Source organism: Dreissena polymorpha, chromosome 11 (genome assembly GCF_020536995.1).
Source record: "Dreissena polymorpha isolate Duluth1 chromosome 11, UMN_Dpol_1.0, whole genome shotgun sequence".
Classification (NCBI taxonomy): domain Eukaryota; kingdom Metazoa; phylum Mollusca; class Bivalvia; order Myida; family Dreissenidae; genus Dreissena; species Dreissena polymorpha.
In genome coordinates, this window is record NC_068365.1 from 7,503,793 (window position 1) to 7,518,117 (window position 14,325).

Below are 14,325 nucleotides of genomic sequence, written 5' to 3' on the forward strand. Positions count from 1 at the left end.
GCCGTTCAAAAGATGATATGAAGCCGAATTAATAGATTTCTGTTTAGGTAATCAGTGAACTATTTTTGGTATTTTTTCTCTTCGAGATAACAGTTGAAATATTGTATGTATGAGCCTAGTTCTCGGAAAACTGGGTATAAATGCATGTACGCAAAGTGTCGTCCCAGATAAGTCTGTGAAGGCCGCACTTTCTGCCTGGACTGGATTTCATTTTGATGAGATTTTCTTTAAAGGAAAAATAATCCATAACAGCAGCAAGTGTTGTCCCTAATTAGCTTATGCGAGGCTTAGACAATCGGATCAACGAGTATATGCGAGTAGTTCGTTTGTTCATGCCGAGAAAAAAGCTGCAGTTTTAGCGGGAAAGAACATGAAAATTGTCGTTTGACGTGTTAATAATGACGTCATGAGCACGCCCTCTTAAGATTTGTAAAAATGTTGTGTGTTTTTTTTTTGCTGTTTGTGCTGCATTTTGTGTTTAATATATATATATCGTCTTGGTATCAAATTGTTTGTTTTGTTGAATTTGATTTGAATTTACTGAAAATAATTACTTTAAAGTTGACTTCGAGTAATATGACTATCCCCCACACATGACTAATATAAGAACTTCCTGTTGACCATGATATATCAAAATATATCAGGCACGTTATATAAGGCAGATATCAATGCGGTGGTATGATAAATTACTAAATGAAAAATGTATATTTACATGTTGACTTTTATCACATGCCATAATCTGTTTCCCATGTAATGTAACCATTACGAATATTTTTATGTTACACATGTGTAATATACTTTTTAAGCGTTTTAATTGGTTTAGTTTTCGTTCGATTGACCAATCGCATTTGTTATTTTGCTAGAATGACAATGCAACGTCAAATGATGTCACAAAATGTAAACAACAGTTGGGATTTATCATTTTGTTTGCGTAAATATGTATTTATTTTGCTTATTTTAAAGCATGTGATAAAAATGATCTGACACTCGTTGTCATTTCATACCATATTTTATTAAACACGTCCAGGAAATTCGTTAGTAAGCTCGCCAAAGGCTCGCTTACTAACAAAATTCCTGAACTCGTTTTATAAAATATGGTATGATATGACAACTCGTGCAAGATTCTATATTTATAAGTTTAATCAAGCTTTTTTTGTACGGAGCGTACTTAAATATACAGTCTTGATCTGTAAAATCTCCCATATAATAGAAAATTAATGAAACCTTCAACTCTCTTTAGTTTATTATCATTAGTGACAGTAGATGTACGTCTTGTAATTCGCAAATATTGGGGGTACATGCTGAACCATTGACAAATATGTTTTAATTTGTATCCAAAAGTATAGTTTTGTCAACATACGTGTATACAAACAAAGGAACAATCGTTTACAAAAACAATAGTTATTTATGGTGAGTATAATATGATATGCTGTCAGATCAAAGAAAATTATCTTTATTTTAGCAGTTGGAGAAGAAATCAATGTCGTCGAACATAATGATAGTTCAGTAGATAGCCTTAAGCTTAAGCATAAAATAAAAAAATCCGCAGCTAGGTTTCTACATTCGATAATTGCAACAAGACGCATATATGCTTATTGCTTGTTGAGTCGCGGGTAATTTTTATAAAGATGCTACTGTATAAATATTTTATAAAAAATTGACTATGAATCAGTATAAACAAAATTATGACTATGAATCAGTATAAACAAAATTATTAAAGTTCGATCTTTATATTTGTTCTTTTTTCAAATCTTTATCGACTGCAATAATAATAGCGAATCGATTTTGCGTATAGTGTCAAACCGCCATCTCAAAAATAGGTTCTTATTGAGTCGCTGATTCTGATTGATTATTCAATTGCAAACATTGCATGGCTGTAAATAGCCTTAAAACTGCAATTCCAGGGGATTTAAATTTATTGTGAAAACAATGTATTTATACTGACGATGTAGCATGGAAAATACTCATGCATATACGATTTTGTGTTACTTGGAACACTATTTGAACAATACAAAAAGGATGAAATATTTTATAAGAACGTATCGATATATCACGAAGTACAATATTTACCTGTATTTGTCGCATTTTTGATCAACAAAACGATGTGTTAAAACATGTTCCGTAACGAACATTATCATATGCGAACTATCTATCAAGGGTTTTCACGCGACCCCTATGCTCAATTACTTACGACTCAAAAAGAACCCACGACTCATCATACCATAATAATACAGAAGGTAGCGATATGGCACAAATAGACGTACACATATTTATGTATTCACGTATCTTCACAAACAATCGTAAAATGACTTTTCGCAAATTGTATATATGCCCCGATACTCATTTTAAATTAGCTTCAATACTTAACTGCAGAATTTTCCCGTCAACGGAGGCCATGTGGCGATCCTATTCCAAGAAGGAATATTGAACTGCAGTAATTAACCCTTTGCATGCTGGGTAATTTGTCGTCTGCTAAAATGTCGTCTGTTGAATTTCTAAAATTAGCATTTTCTTCGATTTTTTTTCAAAGAATACTATCAGAATAGCAAACAGTTTGGATCCAGATGAGACGCCACGTTCTGTGGCGTCTCATCTGGATCCAAACTGTTTGCAAAGGCCTTTAAAATTCAGCTCCAGCGCTTTAAGGGTTAACGCTTGACATAAGACGTTGGTACGTTGTGTTGAGTTATCAGAATTTCATTTCAACTGAAGCGTGTGACATTGCATTTGGTTGTATTCGGTAAAAATATACACGGCAACGTATAAAATTAGTGAAATCTCTTAATTATGTAAAGATAAATATAATTTGGTAAACTTATCTAATTAATTGGTTTATATGGATGTTTGTTTCTTTTCTTCAGTTACCAAATTTTAGAGAATGTATCAAACTAGCATATATTGAAACGCTTACACAAATTAACCCTTTGCATGCTGGGTAATTTGTCGTCTGCTAAAACGTCGTCTGTTGAATTTCTAAAATTAGCATTTTCTTCGATTTTTTTTCAAAGAATACTATCAGAATAGCAAACAGTTTGGATCCAGATGAGACGCCACGTTCTGTGGCGTCTCATCTGGATCCAAACTGTTTGCAAAGGCCTTTTAAATTCAGCTCCAGCGCTTTAAGGGTTAATAAAATGTTACACTGTTTTGAAATGTTCACTATCTTAAAATATATTTAAAAAGTGCGTCGCGTTATCAAATACCGCAATAGCATCGGGTATTTCTTTCAAATCTATTTTTAAAAGCGTTTCTCTCGTAAACAGTTTTTATTGATTTTTTTCGGTAACTTCATTATATTTTTTATATATTCAATTGTTTTCGTTATGGCATTGCTTTTATTATTTTTTTATGTATGCGACTAAGCAAAAAAGCATATATCTGCATTCTTTTTCGTTCAGTTGTGTTTCCCTATTAATTCTTCAAGTGGAAAGTCCATATGAAAATAAAACAACACTATACTATACTTTATCAATTTAAAACGTCACAAGCTCAAACTGAAAGAAACAGAAAAAACTACATTAAATGATATTGTACAGAATAGTTCAATAGCACAATTACACAATACACAACATCGCATGTGTGTCCGAACGTTACAAATATGTGTATTTCTAAAACACATGAAATCTGGAGCCGATATTATCAATAATAATATTGCATACATAATTAAAATGTTCATCGCGTGTTGTTCAAACCAGAAACTTATCTTTTGGAATAGCGAGGCGTTACAATAAATGCTTTTTGATTTTATGTTTTTCTTAAAATTATTTTCTTTATTAATAAAAGTCATCAGGAACGAGTGAAACAAATGTACTCCAAAATAATGAGTCATGTGTAAAGCACGATTCGATAACATATTAATCATAAACAACACTATAACAATGTAATTTAACAAAAAAATTTTTTTTTTTAAATAACAATGCAAGAAAATTAAGTACAAATAAAAAACATCGTCAAAAAGATAAAATACAGAGACAAAGTATGACAACAATAAGCTAAAAAAAACTATTGAAATGTCATTGGAACAAAGATTTAAAAAATTCGCCTCTTAGGTCTTTTATACACGGAAATAAAATAGGCATATCTATAATACGTGACAATATACATAAATAAAAGTCTTCGTCGCCATTAATTTGCATGTGTAAGATTCGACTGCTAGAATAGTGCATCTAAATACAATGCGATATTATGTAACAACTTACGTCAACTGTAGTGTTAAATAACTGTTGAATTTCCTGCAAAACACTGCTTGAAAAAAGCCACAACAGTTTATTTACTGAAAAAATAGAGCTGTTTAAACAAGAGGCACATCTATAACACGTTACAATATGTGTGAATAATCCTCGTTATGGGAAAATTGGGCTAAAATTAGGCTAAAAGCTATTTGCGTTAACTGTCATCCCAGGTTAGCCTGTCGAGGCTACGACTAATCAGGGACAACTGTTCGCTTTTATGGTATTTTTCGTTTAAAGGAAGTCTCTACTTTGAGAAAGTCTAGTCTAAGCGGAAAGTGTCGTCCCTGAATCTGGTCAGACACCTAACGCTTAAGCATTATGCCCAGTTTTCGAACAACGCTCCTTAACCCATTTACGCCTAGCGTCTAGAAAAAAGGCATTTGCAAACAGCGTAGACATAAATGAGACGCCGCTTGATGCGGCGTCTCATCAGGGTCTGTGCTGTTTGCTTAAAGGAATTTATGTAAGAACTATTCTAAATATAGAAATGAAAATACTAGACATCCCTTTTTTTTTAAATAAATTGATCCAATTTAGAAGGATGGGAGAGTTCACTAGGCATAAATGGGTTAAATAAAAAGTTATCTAGCTGTAATTAGCGTACTCGTCGCGTCCGTTCGTGGCGGATGTCGTGGCTGTAGTCATCGAGACGGAGGACCCTTTTGCTTTGGAATACGTCAGAGCTCGACGTCGGCGGCATAGCCTCAAACACGGATGATCCTTCGGCACGAATTTCCTGGATGATATATCGATTTTTGTAAAAAGAAAACCCTTGTTGTATAAAATGTTTTATAAATGAGAAGGAATCGAAAGAAACATGCCTGTCAAAACATATTCAGAACAAACCGCATTATTTAAATATTTTATTTGTTAGTTAGTCAGAGAAAAAATATACGCTTTAGGTTTACATGTAAATCATTAACTCTTTAATGCATGTATTATATTTCACATTGACATTTTGATAAAATATCCGATAAATGTTTTTGTAAAAGAAATATAGTTGTTAACAAACCCTTTTATACGTCTGCAAATTCATTTACGATGACACTATCTGTGTACGTTATACGAGCGTGCGTGGCTTGACGCAAGCATTGTTTTCGTTCAACATCTTTATATTTCTCGTAAAGTGTAAAATACTATAGCCTGACCTTATAAGAACATGACGTTATGAGAGTAATTCTTGAAATATTATACTTAACTTACGAAGGAATCATTAAAAACAGGAACGGACTTGCGATGACATGATCATAAACAGGTACAGACTTGCGATGAAATGATCATAAAAAGGTACGGACTTGCGATGACATGATAAAAAGCTAGTACGGACTTACGATGACATGATACACAACTGGTATGGGCTTGCGATGACATGATAATAATCAGGTACGGAGTAACGATGACATGATAATAAACAGGTACAGACTTACGATGACATGATAATACAAAAGTACGGACTTAAGATGACATGATCATAAACAGGTACAGACTTGGGATGAAATGATCATCAACAGGTACGGACTTACGATGACATGATAATAGACAGGTACGGACTTGCAATGACATGATCATAAACAGGTACATACTTGCGATTGCATGATACTTAACAGTTATATATTTGCAATGGCATGATAATAAACAGGTACGGACTAACGATGACATGATAATACACAGGTACAGACTTACGATGACATTGTCATAAACACGTACATACTTTAAATGCTTTAATCATACACAGGTACATACTTGCGATGACATGATCATAAACAGGTACGAATTTACGATTACATGATCATAAACAGAAACGGACTTACGATGGCATAATCATACACAGTTACATACTTGCGATTACATGATCATAAACAGGTACGAATTTACGATGGCATGATAATAAACAGGTAAGGTGTAACCTTCAAGAGCAAGTCTGGAATTCAGATAAATTACTTACGATGACATAATCATAAACAGGTACGGATTGACGGAACTGCTCAAGAAGGTGAGAGAGTCGCTGACAAGGCGAACGATTTTGCTGTCGTCGACGTTCACAAACGCAGCATAGAGCTGGGCAATTAGCGGAGTCCCCCAACTGATTATGTAGATCACGACAATCAAGATCAGTAGCTTGATGACCTTGAAGAATGATAGGGCATCGTTATTTTACACGAGCCGCACTCAGTGAAAATACGGTTCAATGATTGTGACTAAAGCGTCGTCCCATATTAGCCAGTACAGTCCACGCATACTTATCAGGGACGATACTTTCAGACTAAACTGGATTTTTGCTAAGAATAGACTCTCTTTAAACGAAAAATATCATAAAAGCGGAAAATGTCGTCCTTCGTTAGCCTTTCCGGACTACACAAGCCAATCTAGGACGATACTTTAAGCACGTACATGAAACCCCCTATTTCCCAGTGCGCGGCCAAACATTTTTTTTTAATTTTCGTACAATTGTATGGGGATAATTAAGTTGCCAGTTAGGTTTTTATATAAACTTGAAAATTATGCAAGGAAACACAAAGCGATAGCCATAATTACTCGTAACATCGTCGCATCATTACATATAAACGCCTTTAAAGCGATAACTATGTATATCGTCGTAACAATTAATCTGCTAACTAGTCTATAGTTCACAGGGCTTTTTTCCTTCCTTGAGACTGGCCGTGGACGGTCATTTTGACATTTTGACACGGTCAATTCACAAATGTAACAAAGCCGCGGTTTTTTACAAACAACGGACATTGTGTGCTCAAAACTGTCAAAAACGGACATTTCACAATTTAAATTAAATTTCTTTTCACCGTTTGTCTTTTCGATTTCGCAATTTTTGTTTACTAATCGTTTAAAAGGCATCGTTGTTTCAATCAATTACAAACGTGAATCGAATACAATTTTAAAAGCGATGCATATTTGTTTACGCGCGGCCGATCAACCAAACAAAATTATCCAAACAAAATGGCGTCGCGCAACTCGCGGTTCTATGCAAAAAAGATAATAAAAACACACCAAATAACCCAGATTTATTAAAATTCGGGATAACCATAAAAAAGCCGAATACTTCTTCAGAAGGGTAAGTGTTTTACAGTGCACTATTAAAACGGACATCGATTAAATTATGAGGAAAGGAATTTGAATTTTTTTATGCAAATGAAAGCATATGATTTATGTATTTTATCTTTTCCGTTTGCAATTATTGTAAATATTGGTTCAAATAAAGTCTAACTGTGATCCATTCACATGAATATGTTCAACAGTTTCATTATTATAATGTTCTGGGAACGATATAATTAAATTAAGATACCAACTATCTGAAATCAAAAGTAGGTCTTTCACTCGATGTACTATATTACAAAATTGTTAAAATTCGGACATCTAAAGATAGTAATATTTATGTATTGATTTGTTGTTGATAGTATGTAAAAATATGTTTTGTGTTATTTCAGACAACAAGAATGAATGGTTGCAAGTATCCTGGCTCTTTCTGTCAAGAAATAGATGTGAAAATTATTCATTACATTGAACCTGGAAATCAACCACCACAGCTAACAGAAAACCTTTTAACAATAGGTGTTGTTTTAAAATTTGTAAAATTTGATAATAAACAGAAGTTGATTTATAACATGTACAAATGACCAAATGTAACTGTTTAACAATTTGAATTGAGATACTTTATTTTCTTATGTTTGATTTATTTTTCCTTTCAGAAGATATTCATTTGTGTGATTCAAGGTTTTCTATAAATAATTCTGAAACATTTATGCAGGGCCGCTTCACAAAATCAGGAAAATAAGCCCTGGTTCATAGTTATCAGTGACAACTCCTGGTATAAGCAATCCTACTTACTTATTGCGCAAACACAGTGAAGTAAAACGTTATTTTACATTCACGCAATTTGTTTTCTATAGACAAAGAAGGAAATCAAGTGTGGGTTATTCTGTGATAATTATGGGCGGAGCTTAATATTTCGAAAATAGTTCCGAATAAATAAAAAAAATATTGCAGTAAAATGAACGTGTTTAAACCCGCTGTAAAAGAAATGTAATAAATGTAGCATGTATAGAAAAGTAATGAATCAACAAATTGTATATTTGGTGATAAGTGGCATAACTACGCCTACAAAGAATTTGCTAGGAAACGTAATTAAAAAAACATTTATAGCATGTCAGCTCTTCAGTAGCGTCAATAAACGTGACGTCATTTAGTTTCTACGATTTTTGTTCTCAATGAAAGTGACGTCATTTGCAAAATATTTTGAATGCAATGACGTCATATGTTTGTACAATTCAATGACGTCACTTAATAATGAACTTTGTACTAAGAAGGGCGGGGTAGGGAAAAATATAGAAATCTAGTTCACGTCCAAAAGCTTGAACCAAATCAATCAGAATCGTTTTAGAATCGAACTAATATTTTTCTATCATGGTTTGTTGTCGAATAACTCACAGTAAGGAGTAAAGATGCGTGTTATAAAATCACTCGTGCTTCGCACTCGTGATTTAACTCCTACGCATCTATACTCCTTACTGTGGGCTATTCGACAACAAACCATCATAGAAAAATATTATTTCTTAAATAATATTTAAAACTGAGCAGTTCTTTGTGGCGTTTAGATTGCGTACTGGACAAAAACTGCAGTTGCTTCAATAAAAAATGGTACTCTGCTTTATTCATACCCTCCTTCGTGAGGTAACGTCATCTTGTTCCTTTGGGGTTGTTTTGCTCTGCACCGCGCCTCCTTCACTCTTCTTCACCACTACGTCCCTGCATCGAGATCAGACATAACGTCAACACAATTAATCGCGCTCTTAGAACACGGGATGAAATGCGTGTGCGAAAAGTGTCGTCAAAGATTAGCCTGTGTTGTCCACAGAGGCTTGTCAGGGACGACACGTTCCGCCTTAATAAGATTTTCGCAAAGAAGAGCCTCCCATGAAACAAGAAAATACCATAAAAGCGGAAAGTGTTGTCCTTGATTAGCCTGTGCGGACTACACAGGCTAATCTGGGACGACACTTTCACAAATGAAGTTCAAAGGAAGTCTCTTCTACATGAAAATCCAGTTAAGGCGGAAAGTGTCGTCCCTAATTAGCCTGTGCGGACTGCACAATCTAATCTGGGATGACACTTTACGCACATGATTTATGCCCAGTTCTCTCAGAACGCGACTTATTTGATTTTCATTAATGCAAACATGTGCTTTTTTGCCACCAATATACAGGATATAATTGACTTTGCGTCATTGTGAAAAAAAAATCATCAAGTCACACACGACTTTATACTCGCGGATAGATAAAGAAACGGTGTCGTAGTAACGAAATGAACGTTATAAGTTAGAAGACTAAGTCGGCGAAGTGATCGATTAATGTGTAAACTCAAACACTGCTCAATTGACATGTGATAAGAGCCGCGTCATGCGAAAATGGGTTTATGCCATATTTATTTATATACATTGTCCGCTTATGAGACAACATACGATTGCGTGACTTTAGAGCGTACATGATAGCTCCCGGCCGGACTGCGCAAGTTCGCAGGTAGTCTAGAACTACAACGGCCGCATATGGATACAGACCCATTTTCATACGACGCTGCTTTCTACTGGCCAGTGCCATCTTTTTTTAACCCTTTCCCGCTCAAATAGGCATTTTGCGCGTGAGTTAGAAATTTAAATGTAACCAAAAACCGTCTTCACTAGATCAGGTTTTAAAGGCTTTATTTCCAACCCTAAGGTACTAATGAGCAACGAAAAGCATATACGCTGAACGGACTGCGAGTTTTTTGCAAGCTTTTCTGGTTTGATGCTGGTTGCATATAGCAATTTCTCGAATTGCTTCTTAACGAACAAGAAATAAACGTACCGCTTTTTGCCTTGCAGAGTCATTGTGATCTGAGTGCTGCGCCAGAGCCCGTAGCAGCTGAGGCCGTACGTACAGCACATGATGATCGCTGGCACAACGAACAACAACCCCAGGTAATAGCAAAAATACAGGTAAAGATACAAATCGTTGGCAGAGAGGGGCAGGCAAGTCTTTGCAAGCAAGTCCGCGTAATGGCTTGTAAAGAAGGTCTGAAACATATGCCATATATTGCATTTAGAAATATTAATCCCATTTCGAATATGCTAAGTCGCACAAAACAATATTTATTTATTGTTCTGTAAAATACTGGAATAAGTAAGACCTATAACAAGATCTTGACAATATACGCACATGCATTTAGCCCCTGTTTCCTATAGTGAGACTTAAGCAAATAGGTTGCTCACTCAGTCTCCATTAACCCATTTATGCTTAGCGTCTAGAAAAAAGGCCTCGGCAAACAGCGTAGACCCAGATGATCTCATCAGGGTCTGCGCTGTTGGCTTAACGGAATTTCTATAAAAAAATATTCTAAATATAGAAATAAATATACTAAACATCCCTAATTTTGGAAATACATTCATCCAATTAAGTAGGATGGGAGAGTTCACTAGGCATAAATGGGTTAAAAAAGAAGGTACAGACAGAGTTGACACATTGGCAGTATGTATGCAGTGCTTAGAAATTCATCGCCATACGTGAACGATACAAAGAAATCCAGAAAAAAATGTTTACTTAGTGAACTGCAATATCAATGAGAAATAAGAACTCTCTAAAATAAAGACTTATATACCATCTGTAATACACTAGTATATTATAAATATTAAATAAAGCAACTTCAAGTGAGTCGAACATCCACAAAGCGAAGGACTTTGCGGAATGAAAGTTAGCATTAAAATTGTTTAGAGTCAAACTCTACTGTAGCGTTATGAATAACACTTTGTATATGTGTACACATAAATGAAAATTATTTCTTCAAGCGAGTATATACTATTGTATTTTGAACGTTTTATTTTCGCAATCTTTAATCAACACATACATATAAATAAGGAATATATTTTTCTTTTAATCACCAATCGTTTAACTTTACTATAAATCAATTATTGTCCACTTCAATGAAATTCATATTTAAATTAAACGCCAATACCGACACGTTTACTAGACATTGTTGAAGGATTGAAACTGGTGTATATGCGTCGTAACAACAAATTTGAATAATTAGTAAGTATTGTTTAACCATGTACATGTCATTTTTATACTAATGAGGTTTCAACTGAGCAAAAAAATCATTATTTAAAATTACAAAGCACTCTGGCTTAGTTGTTTTCTTGTAGTGCTTGTTCTGGACTGTCATTCAATTTGTATCATTAATTAACGTTTCACCTGTTTTTTCTATTGTTTAAAAAGTTCTGTCTTAACATTTAATCCTAAACTAATCCCAATGCAAGCAGTACAGTTTGGTCTTAGTATTTGTATAAACACTAAGTTGACAACGTATTTATTAGATGATTTGCATTGTGCTAGATAACATCACTAAAATAATTTATCATACCACCGCATTGATATCTGCCTGATATAACGTTGCCTGATATATTTTTTTATATGATGGACAACAGGAAGTTCTTATATCAGTCATGTGTGGAGGATGGACATATTTCTCGGAATCAACTATAAAGTACTAATTTTAAGTATAATCAAATCTGATTCAACAAAACAAACAAATTGATGCCAAGATGTAATATATTTTAAACACAACATGCAAAACAAAAAGCAAAAACATTTTTACAAATAATAAGCGCGCGTGCTCATGACGTCAGTATTAACACGTCAAACGACAAAAGTCGTATTCTTTTCCGCTAAAACTGCAGCTTTTTGCGATTATTTTCATTATTTCTTTAAAATCAGAGACGTAGAGGTATGATAAACAGAAAAAACAGGTTACTGCCTGATCTTTTTGTATTATATCAGACTCGGCTAGAATAAAATAACGGCTCGGCAAGCCTCGTCGTTATATTATTATAAGCCTTGCCTGATATATTACAAAAATATCAGGCAGTAACCGGTTATTCCTATATGTGTATGTTCTTATTATATTTTAATTTCGCACGTAAGCTACATAGATACATACCGTCATGAAAATCGTCGGAATCGAGAGGACGGTGGAAACCAACCACGTGAACAGAATGATTTTACGTGCTCGTGGCCACGTACATTTATACTGTACCTCCAAAGGCCGGCATATAGCATAGTATCTGAAACAAATCCCACACAGGTGTAGCTATACGTATACATCAGTTAAATAACATTTCTTTCGTGCGTGCCAGTGTTGATGACATTTTCATTGCGTGATTAAAACATTGAAAATAATGATGTTTTACCTTTTATAGGATTCCATTTTTAATTTAACATAAAGCAAAAAACTCAAGTACATCAATGTTTTACGTTTTCCTTGTTGTGTGATGTCATTAGTTAATTCGGATGGTGATATATATGTTGAAGCTATTATGTTTCTAGCCATAGAAACATGACTGAAAACTGTTCAGGACTACACTACAATTGTTTATAGTGCCCACATTGGTTTTTCAAGTAACTGTGTTGTTTTTTCATAACAATTTTACTACTATCACTGATTCCGCTGCTTCTACTACTACAACTACTTCTACTACTACTAGTACTACTACTACTACTACTACTATTACTACTACTACTACTACTGCTACTACTACTACTACAAATACTAAAACAACGACTACTACGACCACTACTACAACGACTATTACTTCTTCTACTACTACTACTAATACTACTACCACTACTACTACTACTACTACTTATACTACTGCTACTACTACTACTACTACTACTACTACTACTACTACTACTACTACTACTACTACTACTACTACTACTACTACTACTACTACTACTATTACTACTACAATTACTACATCTACTACTAAGACTACTACTACATCTACTACTACTACCAATATTAATAATAATAGTAATAATAATAATAATAATAATAATAATAATAATAATAATACTTCGACTACTTCTACTTCTACTACTACTAGTACTACTACTACTACTACTACTACTACTACTACTACTACTACTACTACTACTACTATTACTACTACTGCTACTACTACAGCTACTACTACTACTTCTACCACTACTACTACTACTACTACTACTACTACTACTACTACTACTACTACTACTACTACTACTACTACTACTACTACTACTACTACTACGACTATAATAATAATAATAATAATAATAATAATAATAATAATAATAATAATAATAATAATAATAATAATAATAATAATATATTATTATTATTATTATTATTATTATTATTATTATTATTATTATTAATTTTTAACGAATATTTAATAGCTTTTTAAAGAGAATCTTAGTTTCTAAAGTATGGAACCGAATGATGTCTTTATAATCACGTATGGTTGGGTTATGTAGTTTTTCTGCTTGTGCGTTAGAGGCTATGCTCCGAATTAATCTCAAATAAGGCCTCTAATTTCTATAGACCGTTCCAGAATCGATAAATTGGCCGCCGCCATATTGTCAGTCACGTGACTGTCCGCCATTAAACTTCTGCTAACTTGTGCGAGTCTGCGATTCCAAAAGCCAAAGACGTAGAGAATACCCGCTTCGCCGATGTTGAATAAATAAATTACTTAATGAATTATTTTCAGGCGATTATCACATTTTTGTTGTTAAAATGATTGTTTGAAGTTGAGATTCAAATCAAATCAAATCAAATCAAATCAAATCAAATCAAATCAAATCAAATCAAAACAATTTGATTTGATTTGATTTGAGATTGATTGTTACAAATACAATGTTTAAAATGCTTTCGTGTATTTGTTTTTGTGTGTGTAATCAAGTGGTAATCATCGGTGAAAATTTGCCGGTTTAGTCGCTCATATTATGTCTTTGATAGGACTTTTTACTTTTAACTTGTTACAAACAATTCACGCATGTATTGCTGTGTTGATTTTAACAGCCGCAACATCAAGCAGATTATATTTTAATAAATACTTATTAAAGATTTTCTCGAAATTAATTACCGCTATTTGTTTGTAATTGATCTTAATTGGTAAAACTCTATATTCTAAAATCATAACATATTATATTAAGTATGATATTTTTGATACGCCTTCCATTATTTTTCTTGTTCTAATTGAAACAGAGATACAAAAATTGTTGTTTAG

The 14,325-nt window shown here is 33.6% G+C and overlaps 1 protein-coding gene across 1 annotated transcript; it reads right to left on the reverse strand.

The window, feature by feature from the left end:
- Positions 1-3,459: 3,459 nt before the first annotated feature.
- On the reverse strand, positions 3,460-12,703 carry LOC127850885 (arg8-vasotocin receptor-like). The gene is made up of 5 exons (XM_052384278.1): positions 12,210-12,703; positions 10,085-10,293; positions 8,903-8,990; positions 6,178-6,359; positions 3,460-4,968 (listed from the first exon to the last, which is right to left on the reverse strand). Exons 1-5 carry the CDS (start codon positions 12,213-12,215, stop codon positions 4,818-4,820), a joined length of 636 nt encoding a protein of 211 aa, XP_052240238.1. The 5' UTR covers positions 12,216-12,703; the 3' UTR covers positions 3,460-4,817.
- Between the last annotated feature and the right edge of the window lie 1,622 nt (positions 12,704-14,325).